The sequence below is a fragment of the Rhipicephalus sanguineus genome, chromosome 10, assembly GCF_013339695.2.
Source record: "Rhipicephalus sanguineus isolate Rsan-2018 chromosome 10, BIME_Rsan_1.4, whole genome shotgun sequence".
Classification (NCBI taxonomy): Eukaryota; Metazoa; Arthropoda; class Arachnida; order Ixodida; family Ixodidae; genus Rhipicephalus; species Rhipicephalus sanguineus.
In genome coordinates this window covers 114385151-114403940 of record NC_051185.1, presented here as the reverse complement: position 1 = coordinate 114403940, position 18790 = coordinate 114385151, and the positions used below count along the sequence as shown (strand labels likewise).

Sequence of the window (18790 nt, the reverse complement as noted above, 5' to 3'; positions counted from 1 at the left end):
GGTTGCAGTCGGGGCCTAGGGATGACGGCAGCATACGTAGCCGGCACGCCCGCTTCGAAGGACGGAGGTCTAGCGGCGGCTTCGGCGTAACTCAACGGTGCAGCCGCAGGGACTGCCTGGTGCGTCCTGGCGACAACCTGAGCGTAACTCTGTGGCGCAGGAGCAGGAGGTTGCTGGTGGTACTCAGGCATCACCTCCGCGATTTCCTGCTCAATCGCTCGGCGGATGGGATGAAGTAGGGTCGTCGACGACTGTTGAACGTGCGGCGGGTGGGCGAAGGCCAGGAGAGAGAACTGGCGTGCGATTTCCTGGCGCACGAATGCCTTCATTTCTGCCAGCAGAGTGGCCTGGTCAGGTATGGCCGCCAAGCCAGCAAGCTCGTCCTCGCGTGATGGAGAGCGACGGATCATCGAACGTTACCGGCGGAGCTCCTCGTAGCTCTGGCACAGTGTTATCACCTCGGCCACGGTGGAAGGGTTTTTAGCGAGCAACATGGTGAAGGCATCGTCGTCAATGCCCTTCATAATGTTCCGGATCTTGTCAGACTCGGACATGGTGCCGTTGGCTTTCTTACACAAGTCCAGGACGTCTTCGATATAACTGGTGAAAGATTCACCGGCCTGCTGAGCCCGTTCGCGTAAGCGCTGTTCTGCTTGCAGCTTACGAACTGCAGGGCGGCCAAAAACGTTGATGATGGCGGTCTTGAAATCCGACCAAGTAGCAAAATCGGACGCGTTGTTGTTGTACCACAAGCTTGCTACTCCCGCGAGGTAGAAGACCAAGTTGCTCAACTTGCCTGCTTCGTCCCATTTGTTGGGTACGCTCACGCGCTCGTAAATTGCGAGCCAGTCCTCCACGTCGGTGCCATCGGCGCCAGTGAAGATAGGTGGATCGCGGGTGCGTGGGACACCGGGACATGTGGTCGGTGTGGGAGGCGGCGTTTGCTGAGCGGCGTCTTGAGGCATGGTAGATCGCAGAGTACGGGAACGAAGCTCCAGGGGCATTGAATGGGAGCACAGCACCTCCACCAATTTGTTAAGCTGTTTATTGGACGGCACTCGGCGACAATGCACTATGGCGACAGTCAAGGCAAAAGCACGGGCTCCGAGCGAGAGCGGCGTTTAGACAAGGACGACCCACGAGGAGCGGCTGGACAGCGCAACCGTTAAGCAGTACCAATTGCTTCGTCACACTATAAACGACTGGCAAATGCTAGTCTCGTGTTGACGGCGACCAAGATTTTGGCCGATGCACCTTCGCTAGAGCACAATTTATTACATTCGCTTGCATCTCTTATGTTAGTGAGTGTGCGAAAATAAGGCAAACCACTCAAGCAGCCGTCATACGTGTAAGGATGCTGTTCATGCACGTTTACAAGAGCGCGGTCAGCCATTCTCTCAACAGATATTCGGCCAATCAATCAATCAATCAATCAATCAATCAATCAATCAATCAATCAATCAATCAATTATTCGATCGATCGATCAATCAATCAATCCGGAAACATCGCAGAGCCGATTGCACCTCCACAGTAAAGACATGCCAGAGAAACTCACTTTGAACGTAGCTCTTGAGATTTAGCTCGCGGAAAAGTCTCCTTGCGACATCTTCGCTGATGTAGGTTGTTGCAGTTGCCAAGTACCGTAAATGGCTGAGATCGTAGTGGCTGCGCTGCGGGTGTTCTAGAAGGCAGCGGGCTAGGTATGGCACCGTGTTTAGCGTGGATACCTGTTCATAAAATGTATGATCATACATTTTGTTGATCGGTTTTTGAAACCTATGATGATTCAGCAGTAGCAAACATGCTGTTATGTTAAGGCAGCCCGATTTGCGACGTTATTGACCTAAGCTGCTTAGCCCACACATTGAGTACATTACTGATAACGTCACCCTTTGCATGATACGTCTACAATCAATGCTCGCAGTCAATTTAAGCAGTACAGGAAGCTCAGGTCGCACATGGAAAACATTGCAGAAAACGTGGTATAACAAAACGGCTCTGCATTCGACTGACAATCTGAAAGAAAGACTTTATAAACCCTAATGGCAGTACAACAAGCTGTGCTTTCCAGCTATTTTTCTTCTAGAGTATGTGTTTCGTAGAGCACTGTCTACGTGTGTGTAGGGAGGCCACATGTCGTCCTTGATACGTAAGTAAGGGCTTGCCTTGAGCCTTTGAATTGCTTCCAGAAGTGCATCTGTCTCTGCCTTCTTCAGGAAGGCGCACGTGGCTCCCTGGACGATGGCTTTGCACACGCAGGCGAACAAAGCGTACACATGACCAAGTGGGCTGGTGCACAGAAGCACGTCTTCCACCGTCAGACCCATATGCTGCTGGTGGCTGCGGAAACGACGAATGCGTCTTGATCGCATCTCACCCTCATTCCGCCAATGATAACGCAAATCCCAGCTAGGTCTCACCGCAGTAGTGTGAATTTTAGTCCGTCAGCCAGCTACGATTCAGCTTTTCCCGAGCGGAACGCTGAAAATCTGGCAATGATAATATAAAGCTCAGAGATACGTATCATCAAAGGATAATAATAATATCTGGGGTTTAACGTCCCAAAACCACGATATAGTTAGTGGAGGGCTCCGGAAATTCCGGCCACCTGGGGTTCTTTAAGGCGCACCTAAATGTAAGTTCACGGGCCTCAAACATTTTCGCCTCCATCGAAAATGCAGCCGCTGCGGCCAGGATTCGATCCCGCGACCTTCGAATCAGCAGTCGAGCGCCATAACCACTATAGACCACCGTGGCGGTGCTATCATCAAAGGAGTGTGAGCTATAGTATACCACCGAGGAAGCGAAGTGCGCCCGATAAAACAGAGCAAGAGCGGCCCACGACATTAGCCGGTCACCTGATAGACTGCACACTGGCAACAAGGGAATCGTGGCAGTGCACGACCATCCTGGGCTTCCCCACGGTGCCGCTTGTCGGGGCTACGTAGCAGATTCGGTTCGCTTGGTACTCGACGGAGAGCGCTGAAAGACGACGCGCCTTGGTGCCCATCTTGATCAGCTGGCTCCACAAAATCACGGCGGCTTCTGTGCCACTTGGTAGGTTCTTACCTTCGCCTAATACAATGACGTGCTGTAATAAAGGAGTATTTTCATTGTCACTTGTTCACGCTTGTATCGATAGTACCTATCGAGATTAGTTGTTTAAAGAACACACAATGGCGTGGAAAAGGAACAGGCAGAAACAAACAGCGCGTGCGTCTCGGATTGCCCTATGCCTAAGCACTAGGTTTGTGCGAATAGTAAATCTTAGGTTCGAAGCGAATATCGATTCGGTTTAATAATTTCGAAGCGAGTTCGAGTGGTATATATCACATATTACAAAGAAAAATGAGCATATTTGTCATGACCCAACTAAACTGTACTTTAGCAGAACAGCTAAACTGCACAATGTTTTTTTTTTTTTTAAGTTGAAGCAAGGCATGTGCAAATATCACTATTTTTGGTTCAAAGGGAAGTGGAAGCAACTTTGAGCAGTAGCAGGATATGACTTTCGGTAGAATGCAAGTGATCACCTGTAAATTACGTTACGTTTTACAATTTAGCATAATTAGAGCATATAAGCCAGTATAACAAGCTTTTAAACTTAAAAAATATTATGAATGGATGTGAGGGTAATATCTTTAGCAAGGGCTGACTTCTGGCTTTGTTGTACGACATATCTGAAGTGTTTAGGGCACATTTATCAAGACGGGACAAGACGAAGGGATAACACGTACACACGCGCTAACTTTCGACAAATCAATTAAAGAAATATGTGTGATCCGGATTCAAATAAATCATTTGTTGAAAGTTAGCGCGTGTGTTCGTGTTATACCTTCGTCTTGTCCCGTCTTGATAAATCTGCGCCAAACACTGCAGAGGGTAATATGTTCATTTAACCTTGAAGTGTGGCTTCGCGGCAGGGCGTATTTTCTTTGGATAAGTGCGTTCACGGCGTGGTGCCCTGTGCTGCAGTGAAACCAACTTCACAAAGGGTTAATGCGGTTTATATATGTCTGTGCGTTGATTTCGGATACTTCAAAATTTACAATAATTTAAATTCGTTTCGAAGTGAATTACAATACTGCAATATTCATTAGAATATTTAAAGTGATCGAATATTCACACAAGCCTACTAAACACGTATGAGCTCTGAACATTTTCTAAGAGGATCTTGACCAACTCGCCCGAGCTTTAGTCCTCACACACACCATACCGGGCTTTGTAAAATGGTAAGCTGATGAGAACAAAATATCAGAGCTACGAAAGCAGGGGCTGTCACTCACTTTTATAGTTGGCAGTCTTGCCTTCAGTTCAAGTGCTGAGTCAACGTTGCTTAGTTCACAGCAGATGGCAGTGAAATCAATGTTTTTCATCCATTCAATGAGGACCTCTGTGGACACCAAGATATAAGTGCAAGAATCATCACTTGATAAACCCACACGCCTCGTAGGTTAACAAAAATGTCACTTGTTTTTCTCTATACTTTAGAAACATGCAATCATATATTACCCATAATCCGGAAGTATGCACTGTATAAAATTTCCAAAACGAGTTAGGTGATTACACGAGGATAATTGTGGCGCTCAAGACACATCGATATATCTCGACGTAATAAATACACAACTGTGCTCGATGAACACATGAAGTCTTCAAAAGGCTTTCGAATCTGGTATTCCGGAAGGACCACATATATTAAGGCAAAAGCCTTAGATCCCTCATCGAACGCAAAAATTGACCGGCGGTGCCGGCGGTGTCAGCACGAGTGATGAAAAAAGTAATGGGTACGCGATGACATCACCACATACCTCAGATTGCCAAAACGTGACGTCGCCATGACGTCACGTGATGACGTCTTCACATGGCATCGTCGCTTTGCGTTGCCTCTGTGATGGGTTGGCCGATCACGGAGGCAGTGCAAAACCAGGTGACGTGCACAAACCTTTCAATGCCTCCGAACATGGAGGCAGTGCAAAACCACCTTAGGTGCAAAAAGCTTTCGGAGGAGGGCGTGGTAAGATCAATACTTCGACTGAGGAAAAAGAAGAAGATGGCTTTTGCCTTCGAGTCATCTTAGGCGAATGCATAAGGGACTCTGAGTTTTTCAATAGCTGTTTTGCTGTTCTGTATGTAATTATTCGTGTTGGTATTGTGGCTATCGTCTTTTCGTCCCACTTGGTGATCAGGCAACCTGCAGCATAATCATAGCTTAAGTATTTTATATTGGAACCTCGAGATAAAACTCACAGGGTCCCTTATGCATCCACCTTAGTGGACTCGCTGACGAAACTATGCTACTCCTTTATTTTCTTTTAAGTCGATGTATTGAACCTCCCGGGCCCCCCTCTGAAAGCTTTCTCCTACTAACGTGGTTTCACAATACCTCCAGGATCAGTGGCGTTGTAAACTTTCTGCACATCAGCTTGTTTGATACTGCCTCGGGGATCGAGCGGTCGGCCGACTTTTCATAAAGCAATGAGGTCATGCGCGTATGTCATGTGAGGTCACAGTGACGTCACGATGCCGCCATACGGTGATGTCATACCTTGATGATGATTTCTTGCATCACTCGTGTTGACGACGCCGAAGCGGCGCGCCGGTCAGTTTTCGCGTTTGATGAGGCATCTAAAGCTTTCGCCTTAGAAAGCAAGGTACCGAATACTCATTTCCGGATTTGGTGAACTGCTGATCGGAGAGTGAGCCGTACCGACAGCGTAGCCCGGGGTCTCGTAGACGACACCCACATTCGCACAAGCTGCTCCCACGAGCATGGGCAGGAGCTCGAGGCGATTGTCGACCATGAGGCACAGTCTGTCACCGGCGCAGACACCCAGGCTCTCCAAGGCACCATGGACAGCTTCTGCCTGATTGGCTATGTCGCCGTATGTTCGCTCGTCATACGATGTGGCATTTATCTGGGAGGCAGGTAACGCGATAGGGGCCATGTGACCCTCCCTCGTAATTAGACACGCAGTCACATGAAGCCAACATATAACGAAACCAATGAACGCAAAAGTGACGTTATTTGCAGTCTTTAACTGATGCGTAGTTATGAGGCAAATGGACACTGAATTAGATTACACGAAAAAATAACTCAGCTTTGGTGGGGACGAACCCACAGAGAGAAAAAGCAGGAAGAAGAAAGGCAGGGACTAACCAGAGAACGTCCGGTTTGCACCCACAAGCTTGCATTACGCGTGCGATGCACTACCCTTTTGTTCTACTGCGACAGTAGTTCCCATGTACACTGTTCGTTGGCTATTTCTGAATGTGTAATCCTGAAAATGCCAGCCAGCACCCGCTGTGGTAGCTCAGCAGATAAGGTGTCATAGCTAAAAACGATAAACAGCGCACGAAGGACACACCACAAGAAAGCACGAAAGAAAGGGAATTTAATGGCTAGCTTTTTTTTTGTTAGACACAACGTCAGTGAGAACCAACAGATAATCGAGCCAAGGAAAGTATACGGGCCGTTATTTGTAGCCATTAAGATATAAATGTGAAGAAATTAAAGTGGAAGAAAAGACAACTTGCGGCCGGCAGGGTGCAAACCTGCAACCTTCGAATAGCGCGTCTTATGCTCTACCAATTGAGCTACGACGGCGGTCGTGCTCCCGTACACTTTATCGGGTATATCTATGCATTCAAACTGGGTGTGTTAGAATAAGAGAGAGCTGAGCTAGTTGGTAAGTATTCATTCTAAAAAGATAGGGTGTGCAAACACGGACACAAGAAAGAAGTCAGGACACCACAAACGCCGGCTAACAACTGAAGAGACGCACAACGGCGGAAAAGAACAAAGGCACGAAACCTTATCTGCGCATGCCCATGCAACAGGCGAACCAATCAATCCGGCACGCGTGGGGGCCTACGCGTGGGGGCCTACGCGACAGATAACTGTTAAGACATTTGATTTCTCTTTTTGCAAGTTAGTCGATGGTTGGCTCACGCATGCGCTGCCGCTATTCTCGCCATGCCATCAATTCAATTATCAGGCGCGTTTCTTCACTTCTATGCCGGCACAACACTGCGCATACATCGAATTTTGGCGTGAACTTACAAGCTCGACAATGTAAAGATAGATTAGAAGGTGTGGGCATTGAGGCTTTCCCGTCGCCATTGCGCTGGTTTTCGCCTATTTCTGCCATCCCCGCGTCCGATCATGCCGTTCCTCTCCTCACGCCGTCTTACGGCGCTGGGCGAGCGGGGAGTGACGTTAACCTCCTCTCTCCCGGCGCCGGACCTCGACGGGGAGCGCTGCGCTCGAGTTGCTCGAGTTTCGTGTCCCGTGAGACGTTTCGCGCAGCGAGGTGGAGACCCTCTCTGGACCTCGTAGGGTAAGCACGCATTTCCTCTCCCGTCCGTCGGCTCCTCTTTTGGGCTCGCTCGGACGGAACTCGCTAACGGTGCCTTGCGCCAGCGGCGAGCGCTTACCTTACGTTGTCCCTTTTCCGAACGCTAGGCTGAAGAGCGGTGCGGTGCATTCGCGCGTGGTCGTACTACGCCGAAACCGTACTTATCGAAGCCAACGCGAGCGGAGTTTGCCCTCACTCGAGCGATCGGGCCCTGTGGTCGCAGATCGTAAGAGTACGCAGCATAGTCGCGAGAGACCCGTTTTCTCTCAGCGGCGTGTCGCCGTGAGCCCGTTGCCCGCGGAGACGTGCTAGCGGCACCCTTTGTGTTGTATTTTCGCCCGTGGCGTGGTGAAGCCTGTTTGCTTCTCCCGCCGCCTTTGGGAGCGGGCGTTGTACGGCGTTTTGTGGTGTTGCCGCAGGCAATAAACTGTTGCGGATCTCGAGATCAGTACTGTGTACTTGCCGCGTTGCGCTCGGCGCCTTCGCGCTCGAACGTACGTGTGCAGCGGCGCGCTAGTTCACGCGAGGCGACGGCAAACGCGGCCCCGTGGCTCGCTAAGTCCGAACCCACGCTAGTGGCCGTACTCCTGTGAGGCACGTGCACACAACAAAGGCGAGCCTCCGGTTAGCGATCTCTCATGTTCCAACAATCTCTGGTTAATGCATCGGCCCGTCTGTCCTACGTAGAAGCGGCCGCAGGCGATAGGAACCTTATACGCCACACTTGTACGGCAATCAGTGAATTTTTTGGTGTGTTTAACGAAACAAATATCCGTCCGCTTATTGTCTTTTACTGGCTCATTCTTCCGCTGCACAGCGGCACAAATCTTACCTAGCTTATTGGCAGCCGTGAAAACGTTAACGACGTATCTACTTCCTGTACTTTCTTTAGCCCGTGAGATACGCAATGAATGTACAGTATACCAGGACATATTTCTTCCTATCGCTTTCCGCAACCTTGGAGTTCTTTAAACGTTCAGCGAAAGTAGCCACTGCATCACCAGGATACCCTACATCTAAAAGACGCGTAACCTGTGCGTTAAAACTATCACTCATTTTGTGCTCACACGACTTAGTTAGGGCTGCCTTAAGGCAAGACATGGCGATGCTGTTTTTTACAACCTTCGAGCGCTTCGACGAAAAATTTAACATCGGTTTCGAAGATCTAGGAGACTGCCAGCACAGGTGGTTCTTCTGAAACATTAATGAAATGTCTGGAAATTGTATTCCGTTATTCTTTAGTACACCTCAGCCCTCCTCCATTTAATTCAAATTTTTCGCTCACTGAGGTTAACACCGTTTCAAAGTCCTCACCACTACAAAAAATCAAGTGATCGTCCATATAACGAAAAATTTTAATAACCAAATTACTTAAAGGGACAGACAACTGCGCAGAATGTGTGATTAGATCCTGGTAGGAATGAAAAGAACGTGAAATATAGTGACATATTCCAGCATCCTTCTGGCGTCGCGAGTAGGATTTATATTTTTAAATCGTGCCTAAATGTAACAAAAACCGGTATGTCGCGAAGGCCAGCGGAAGTGCCTTGAAGCTGGGTTATGAAGTCGGTCACTTTTCTGTTGCATAGTCACCTAGTCTGATGCTGTCATGCGCGCCATAATTGTTCCTTAAAGTTAGGGTATGTATATTATTATCTATCCCCGCTCTGTTCTGTGCTGCCTACGAGGTAAAAGGTGCTGCACGGTGAGAAGCGGCGCTGCCTTCGCGGTCGCTAGTCGCCCATGTCGAGCCGCGGCGCATGTGCGCGGAGTGCACGCATGCGCACGAACCACTCTCGCGATCACTGTTTGCAGCATGTGTTGTCAAGTGTGTATAAGACTTTATATTCGCCGCAGATATAAAAAGTTTGATTAAAAATGTTTCACGGTGTTTTCCACGTTACCATTCCCTGACTCGAGGCTCTGACCAGTTAGCTTTCCGTTGCGTTAAAAAAAATAGGTGTCCTAAAAATTGGTTGTCGGTCCCTTTAAGGCGCCTTTCAAAAGTCTGTCAACCTTGCTAAGGTATGAATCACTAAGAACAGGAGCAACCATAGAATCAATACATATCCGTGATTTCTGCACATAAACGCCTTCCTTCCAACCTACCAGCGCCGACTTTAAATACATGGAAAGAATTTCTAGAAAAGCCCCGGTAGAAACACCACATTTATCGGTGAAAACCATTTTGAGCCCTTGTTCGTTAATACATTCATTAACACATTTTAACAAGTCCTCATGAGGCAAAGAGTAATAAAGGTCTCCAATATCCATACTAAAAGCTTTACAACAGCTGGGGTTCTCCTCTGAGAGGAAGTGAACTAGTGCCTGAGAATTACGCATATGAAAAGGGTCTGAAAAACTCAAAGAAATTAAGCAGTTCTGCAAATACCGAGATGCAGCGACTTGCCAGGTGCCTGGTAGCGCATGCGTGAGCCAACCGTCGATTAACTTGCATATAGGTGCAATGAATTGGTTTAGCTTGATAAAGTGTGGTCGTAGAACTTTTGTGTAGTTTATTTCACCACCATGGGCTTATTATTAGAGGAGAAAACCAAGTTTAAAGTTTCATTTTTAAATTTCGCGCCGAACTTTGTAATTCGTGACGTAAAAGACTTCAAAGAGAATTTAACGTATTGTGGCGCCACTGGCTTGACGAAATTTCCACAAACTCGTTATGTCAAGTCTCTGTCCCCCTCAGAGGACAATGTACTTCGATTTAACCGATTAGGAACTACGTAGGCCCAAGCATATGCGCCGTCAAAAATATGTGACGTCACGGCAAACGGTGCGGGAATTCCAAGGCGGCGTCGCCACCTGTATTTTCTTTTTGCGCGTTTTCTCGCTTATTAATCGTCTTCGCGCAGAAAGCGTGGTGTTTTTGTTATCGTGGAAGACTACTTTACTAATGCGAGAAAAATCGTTTTGCTCTTTAGTGTCCCTTTAACAGTTATCCTCCACGTATACCCCCACGCGTGCCGGATAGCTATTTTCGCCTGTTGCATGGGCATGCGCAGATAAGCTTTCGTGCCTTCGTTCTTTTCCGTTGTTGTGCGTCTCTTCAGTTGTTAGTCGGCGTTTGTGGTGTCCTGACTTCTTTCTTGTGTCCGTGGTTGCACGCCCTGCCATTTTAGAATGGGTGTGTTAGTCAGCACCGCTCGTAGCCACGGCGGCGAGTGTGGAAGACGCTTCTTTTGCCTGCGGGTGATACACGATCTTTTTACGATCTAACAGCTGACCAATAATCCCTCGCACACTAACACAAGGCATCAAGTCTGCGAGAACGAGACCCTCGCTATGAATGAACGAAAGAAAGGGAACCATAAGAATGAAAACGCACAGATACAGCGCAGTGAATACAGCCTCGTGTTGTCTCCTTCGTGCGCTGTTTATCATCTTAGCTATGTGCCAACTCGCCCAAGCATCAGTTTTACCTAAGGTGTCGTGTTGCTAAACTCAAAGAGGCGGTTTCGATTTCCGCCCACGGCGGCCGCATTTAGTTAAGGGCGATACGAAAGAACATCCACGTACTTACATTTAGGTACAGGTTACATCGCAGCTGTTCAAAATTATTCCGCAGTCACCCACTACGTACGGCGGTGCCTCATAATCACGTCGTGCTTTTGGCACGTAAAACCCATAATTAACGAATAAAACTTTAAATTTTCAGGCAGCTACGCATTACTAGTGCCAAGCCTGAAGGAACAGTGGAACTGGACGGCCTTGCTTGTTTTTCTTTATTTTTCTCTTTCTCTCTGTTTTTCCTATCGATATTTTGTCACTGTTTCTTTCTATCTTACTTTTTTGCTTTCTTCCTATTTCCTTCCCTTTCTATCGTTTCTTTCTCCTTCTCTTCCCTTTACCTGTACCGTGGTTCCGTTTTGTTTCCTTCAGAAGGCACGCGCATTGTAGCAAAGCCTACATTTCACATTCATCTTGCCGACCTCAATGGGTGTGCTGGCCATAGGCCATAATATCCGCCAAACTACTAGGCGATACAGAAAAAAAATGTGCTATAACTATCTCCATTTCTCGAACGTACGTCGCCAAGAGCAAATCGTCTTTACTTACAGCCTATCCTAAGATGAAGAAGAGGACGAAGAAAGCGCGCGCCGGCCGAGTTATTGCGTTGCACGCGCTAGGCGCAGCTACATCGTTCATGATGGTGATAGTATTTGTTTAGGCGAAACGGCAGAACGACGAGCTTGAACAACTTCGCTGTTAAAAATACTTGAACAGTGGATGCCACTGGAGCCAACGTTGCGAAAAGTGGATTTGTCTTCGTGAAGGCAGCAAATGCCTTCTTTGGCGGCGTGCATGTGTACGCGTAACTCACTCTCCGCCAAACACAAATTGAAGGAGAAGAGAAAAAGTGAAAAGTGGGGAGAGGGAAAGAAATGACAATAGGGGGACATATGGAGAAAGGTTGGTCAGTCATAAGGGGTGAGTAAGAGGGCAAAAAAATACAGTCCACTTGCCCCAACGTCGGCTCCAGAGACCCCCCCCCCCCCGTTAATCTGTTCAAAGATTTTAAGGGCAGAGCACGTTAGGTACCCGGGCTGTCCTATGCAATCAGCAGGCTGGGCAAAGATATTTTGAAGTTTTATCGCGGTATGATACAAGATACTCGGACAAGAAGGATGAGACCTATAGATGCAAGATACTTGCGGAATAATTGTATCCGATACGATACTTCCCAGCTGTCCCTTAACATACTTCGATACACTTGCAAATTTGCTGTTGTAGATCAATATAAAGAAGCAGCAAACGCCTAAGTAAAAAAAAAAGTTTACTCGAGAATTTTTTAACTGCGACCAACTTTGTTTATTTTAACGAAACATCTGTTTCGTATCCCAAGAGGTGTGTCTTTCTTGCTCAAGGTATATTTAATTCCGAAACAACTTATTGGGATTTGTTTGGTTGCTTACCATGTCAGATCTTTATACGCGGCGCGATCAGTGTTCTTAGGAGCTTGCTCGCCAAGCTTCTGATGCTCGCGCCTTGTCCATGCGCGGTGTGCCCGCCGGCGGCTCAGTACTTCTCATTGGTCCCGCCAGGAGCGCAGCTGCGCTCTCTACAGTGATTTCAATAATGCTCACTTAATGACGCGCCGCCGCTCAAGGCGGCACACACCATGCTCGGCGCAAGCGCTAGTTAGGTTAGAGTGACCTAGAATAGGGGGAGTGTCCAAAGTGCCGCGCGAATACATGGGAGGAGCGAGGGCCTTTTGCGGTGAACTCCCGCACCGCGGTGCTGCCGTGCCGGACCCGTGGGCTTTCTCCGCGGCGGAAGCCGCGTCAAAGCGGCGAGCGTCTGCTACGCGCGTGATATTTTGGCCGCTATTAGCTAAAGTTGCGGAAATTTGGGCAATATTTAATACTGCGTCACTGCAACATCACACTGCAGCGAATCATCACACAGAGAACGCGTTTGTTAGTTTTTGTTGCGAAACGGCGATTTTGTATATATCCTTTCAGCTGGTTTGTCACCGCATTGGTCCAGACTTCCGTGGCTGTTTGAGGAACGCATCCTGCGCGCACTTCATCGTGAGAAAAGGCGCTTAACTTACTTTCGTGTGGAGTGACGAACGTAAACTTGCTGCAGGAGAGAATAAACTGGAGATAACCAGGAGAACGGGCAGCACATATGCACGTAGTAACTGGCTCATGCATGCTAACGCGTTTGCATCCTTCATATCCCATCTTTTATTTCGTGCATTCGATTTGTTTTACAAGGCTGCCTCCGGCACTCTGCTGTTTCAAGCCATTTCATGCGAAGCCGAATGTGTCAGTCGGCGTGGCCGCGGTACCAAAAGTAAAAAAAAAAATTGGCCGCGTATCTGCGTGCTTCGCTGCAAATGTCGTCTAAAGACGATTGAAGAGGCGCTGCGTGAGATATGGACGCCATCTGGCAATACGCCGGCAAACATGAGTGCTGTGTTGCGGGCTGGTAGTCCCGGCGCAGCAGCAGGCGAAGACCGGCGGTGACCAACGGGACTGGCGGGGACGCCAGCCAGCCCAAACACGCGGTTTGGCGCGAAGCGCCGAAGCAGAAGAAACGTCCGCACTCAACGAGTACTCTCCACACACTCTTTTATTTACACGTCGCCTGGGTAAACAGGAATGTCAGAGCGGCGCCCCATGACATTCGTACAGTGCAATATTGAACCGAAACCGAAACACAACAATGAGCTTGTGCAGAGGGCACGGAGGAAGGCAAGCTTCAGCGCAGTCGCATTTTCAGCGCAGGTTAAGAAACTAGGGTCTCTAGAATTACGTATCTATATATTTTCTATTTAAGGAACACACCACCTCATACTTACCTAGTGATGTTGCGCCTCAGATATGCGTAATGTTTGCTTTTTGATCAACAATGTACACAAGTATGCCTAGTCAGCCGTTCAAGATGGCTCGCCCTTGGGCAAGGGGTTCAACTTTGGCTAGGTGGCTGAATCGAGGGACGTGCCGACAAACAGAAAGACAGACAGAAATACAGACCAAAATTTCTCCGTTTAAGTATCCCAAGCAAGACTATCGTCCTTAAAAATACTCGCGTAACTCGCGTCTCGTTCACTTGGTATACGCGAAAATTGGCACGGAGGGGCACGAATGTACGTATGACCAACACGACCGATAGGTCATGGCATCACTAACTTGACATGCTTGCCATTTGCGTAACGACTAACAATAGTAATATTGTCACGCTGCATAGTTCGCTGGAGCCAAGAAGAAGAGGAAGGAGAAGGGCGCACGAGGAGCGAGCCGTTGTGGGGCTGACCGTCCTGTCCCTTGCGCTGCACCCAACATCTCTCATTATTCTCAGCTTGTAAATAAATCCATACCATCGTTACAGTTTTGGTGGAGGTGCTGGGTACGTAACACTGGACGACCGAGCTCTACCGCCCCCTCGACGCAGTAAACGGTTGGCCGGGCTACCACCGGGAGACGTTACCATGAATGACGCGGACAGGCGTGACGATGGCCATGAAAGAACCGCACAAGAGACTGCTCGCCCAAGACAGGCGGGCTGCACTCCTTATCGGGAGCCGCGCACATTTTCGGGAAGAGAAGATGAGGACGTCGACGACTGGTTGCGGCACTATAAGAGGGTGAGCCGCCTTAATGAATGGAGCGCCTCTGCACAACTCTCGCATGTTGTCCTGTACCTTGCCGGAACTGCACTTCTGTGGTTTGACAACAATGAGGATGTGCTGACAACTTGGGAGACCTTCGTCGACGAGATAAAGAAGTGCTTCGGTGATTCGCTCTCCAAAAAGAAAAAGGCCGAGCAGACGCTTTCACGGCGAGCACAGCTACCTGGAGAGACGTGAACGACCTACATAGAAGAGATCCTGAAGCTATGTGGTATAGTGAATCCAAACATGTCGGATGAGGACAAGGTGGGACATTTGCTCAAGGGAATTGCCGAAGATGTTTATAATTTTCTTATCTCTAAGGAAGATGTCACGACGCCATCCGACTTGAGGCGTCACTGCCGTGCCTTTGAAGCTCTCAAAACACGGCGGGTACTTCCGAAGTTCGGCCGACTGGACAACGTCACGAATGTAGCAAGTGTAGACATCTCTTCCTCTGATGACCTCGCCGCTATGATACGGCGTGTTGTCAGAGACGAACTGGCTCACTTTCAAGGTGGAGATGCCAACCGCGTGTGTCACCAGTGTGCATTGGATGAGCGCTATCCGGAAATACCGGTCTCCTGGTCACGACCTGCATACACCAACCGCGATGACGTCCATATGGAGAGCGCCATGACACAGCCTCAAGTGACGACTTTTACGCGTCGACAGGACGTGCCGCCTCAGCGAGGGTCTTCCGACTACGTAATGCCCAGGAGACCTGTGTCCTACAACAACGAGAACCACCGCAACCCACCTGTCTGCTTCAATTGCGGTGTTCAGGGACACATCTCGAGGTACTGCAGACGTCGTCCGCAACGCACTGCAAGAGATCGTGCGTATCTGCTTCGCATGCAAGACGCCGCACCCTGGCAACCATCTGCCCCAGCTACCCCTTTTCGTCTGCCACCGCGGGAATACATGCCCAGGAATTCGTCTCCGGTGTCTGACCGCAGCCTGACTCCGCCACCAACCCGGACGCGTCGATCGCCATCACCGCGCCGCCCGCCTACACCACCCCAGCTGGGAAACTAGCTGGTGCGACCGATGGAGGTGAGGTCGCAGGACGGTCATCTTCGCAAATTCCTCCGCCTGTCGTCATGTCAAAGAACAAAGTGTGTGTTTGTATTGAGGGTGTTAGTACTGTTGCCTTAGTAGATACTGGTGCTTCCGTGTCTGTGATGTCCCTTTCTTTCAAGAATCGCCTAGGACAGAAAGTGATGTTTGCCTGGGACGGGAAGTCCACATTTCGTGGAGTTGGCGGCGAACTGTTGCGACCTGTTGGAGTATGTTCAGTTTTGGTTACCGTGGGTGAACAGGAGTTCCGAACTGAATTCACCGTGCTAGCACGCGCTACTCATGACGTGATTCTTGGAATCGACTTTTTGCGAGACTGTGGAGCGACATTAGACTGCAGAGCTGGTAAAATTTAAGTGCGTTGGCGGGCTAGTTGGTTGTTCATGCTTAGTTTCTACAGCGCGACTGGACGCGGACGGAGAAGGAACACGCAAACACACACACAGCGCTGTTGAAGGGATGCCCGATGTACTAGAAATGAAATTGACTAAAGTGCGTTGGCGGGCTAGTTGGTTGTTCATGCTGTTCATGCAGCGCTGTGTGTGTGTTTGCGTGTTCCTTCTCCGTCCGCGTCCAGTCGCGCTGTAGAAACTAAGCATGGTAAAATTTCCCTGCGAACTGATCTACTACCACATGCTTGTGACGAAATGCCATCTGATCGAGTTGAGGTATTTTCCGTGTCCAGTGATGTGCTTTTGCCTGCGCGAACATCAAAGTTTGTTCCAGTTACTTCATCTCGCACGCGTGAAGGTTTGTCCTGTGGACTGATTGAGCCGGACTACTCTAACACGCTAAAGAAAAGCCTTATAGTCCCTCGCTCACTTGTCCAACTCGTGGGCGGTTCTACTCACGTGTGGACGGTGAACGTGTCCTCCGAGTCCGTTATTTTACCTGCTGGTTTGAAGTTAGCGTACTTTGAAGAAGATACCGCTGTGGGTATTCGTGCAGTTGCTGTCACTACCGACAAAACTAAAACTTCTCCACTCTCTGACCACTCGTCAAAGTTCAACGGCATGATCAACAAGTCGCTCCCCTCGTCCGACCAACGCGCGCTCCACGAGCTTCTTGTGCGCTATGCTTCAGTCTTTGACTTTGCACAACCTGAGCGTCTGCCTTCACCACAGCCGTCCCGCGTGCACCACTGCATCAATACTGGGGCCGCAGCCCCCATTCGACAGAAGCCGTACCGCGTCTCTCCCACCGAGAGGAAGGTGATCGACGACCAAGTTAAGGAGATGCTACAGAAAGGTGTCATCCAAGAGTCCTGTAGTCCTTGGGCAGCTCCCGTTATACTGGTCAAGAAAAAGGATGATTCATGGCGATTCTGCGTCGACTATAGACGCCTAAACGCAGTAACGAAAAAGGATGTCTATCCGCTCCCACGAATAGACGATGCCATAGACTGCCTACATTCCGCTTCATACTTTTCATCTGTCGACTTGCGCTCAGGCTACTGGCAAATACCTATGAACCCACAAGACAAAGAGAAGACCGCTTTCATTACGCCGGATGGCCTCTTTCAGTTTAATGTAGTGCCCTTTGCCTTGTGTAATGCTCCGGTAACCTTCGAGCGATTCATGGACACGATCCTTCGCGGCCTCCGATGGGAAATATGCATGTGCTACCTTGACGACGTGGTCATTTACGGCAAGACATTCTACGAGCACAACCAACGGCTTGAAATTATTCTCGACTGCATCCGCCGTGCGGGACTGATCCTTAACTCGAAAAAGTGTCACTTTGGTGAGCGTCAAACGCTTGTCCTTGGTTTTCTTGTCGACAAGGAAGGCATCCGTCCCGATCCTCAGAAGCTTGCCGCCGTCCGAGACTTCGAGCAACCGAAGACAGTGAAAGACCTCCGCAGCTTCCTTGGGCTGTGCTCGTATTTCCGACGTTTCATCAAGGACTTTGCACGTCTAGCTCATCCACTCACGTCTCTGCTTCACAAGGACACGCCCTTCGCATGGACTGCTGAGTGCGAGTCTGCGTTCGGTGAGCTAAAGTTTTTACTTACCTCTGCTCCAATTTTACGCCATTTTGATCCTGATGCACCAACTGAGCTTCACACCGATGCTAGTGGTGTGGGCATTGGAGCGGTACTTGTACAGATACATAGCGGACGCCAACAAGTCATCGCCTATGCAAGCCGTACACTCACAAAAGCAGAACGGAACTATACCGTCACCGAAATGGAATGCCTCGCGGTAGTGTTCGCCATTCAGAAGTTTCGACCATACCTTTACGGCCGTCCCTTCAGGATAGTCACCGACCACCATTCACTTTGCTGGTTGGTTGGACTACGCGACCCCACCAGCCGGTTAGCTCGCTGGTCATTACGGCTACCAGAATACGACTTTTCCGTCACATACAAGACTGGTCGCTGTCACACCGATGCTGACTGTTTATCTCGACTTCCGTCAGCAAGCACCCGAGATGGGGAGGATGACTTGGACGAATATCTTTTCGGAATATCCACGGAGTTTCCCGATGCCGCCGTCTTCAAGCGTGAACAGGAGCAAGACCCTTCCGTAAGGATTCTTCTTGATGCCGCTCGGTCAGCAGCACGGAGTTCACCTTTCACCATATCCGCAGGTTTATTGTACAAGAAGAACTATTCCGCTGAAGGTGCTCCACTCCTCCTCGTCGTGCCCCAGAATCTTAGACCCGAGATCCTTCGCGCCATGCACGATGACATTACATCAGGTCACCTAGGCTTCGCTCGGACGCTGCACCGTGTGCGTCAGCGTTTCTACTGGCCCAAGCTCTGGAAGACAACAAAACAGTACGTTGCCAGCTGTGCTATTTGCCAACATCACAAACAACCAACAACGCCTCAGACCTTGCAGCCAGTTAAGCCACCAACCCTTCCCTTTGAAAAGATCGATTTGCTTGGCCCCTTCCCTAAGTCATCTGCTGGGTGTCGATGGATGATAGTGTGTGTGGACTACCTGACGCCATATACTGAGACGGCGGCGCTCACTTCCGCTACAGCAGCTGACGTCTCATTCTTCCTGCTGCACTCTGTCATTCTTCGTCACGGTGCTCCGCGTGTTGTGATTAGTGACCGAGGACGACAGTTTACAGCGGATGTTGTTGAAGAACTATTACGCCTTTGTCGATCTGACTATCGGCATTCGTCACCTTACCACCCTCAAACAAACGGCCTGACTGAGCGCACGAATCGCACCTTGACCAACATGCTTGCCATGTATGTGTCCAATG

The 18790-nt window shown here is 49.3% G+C and overlaps 1 protein-coding gene across 1 annotated transcript in view; it reads right to left on the bottom strand.

Annotated features, from left to right (window-relative positions):
* Positions 1-5946, bottom strand: part of LOC119406670 (uncharacterized) — a 49077-nt gene extending 43131 nt beyond the window's left edge. The window contains exons 1-5 of the mRNA XM_049420176.1: positions 5709-5946; positions 4309-4394; positions 2860-3092; positions 2167-2341; positions 1557-1728 (exon numbers count right to left, since the gene is read on the bottom strand). Coding sequence (XP_049276133.1) covers positions 1557-1728; positions 2167-2341; positions 2860-3092; positions 4309-4394; positions 5709-5946 — 904 coding nt within the window. The remainder of the gene's footprint in view (positions 1-1556; positions 1729-2166; positions 2342-2859; positions 3093-4308; positions 4395-5708) is intronic.
* Between the last annotated feature and the right edge of the window lie 12844 nt (positions 5947-18790).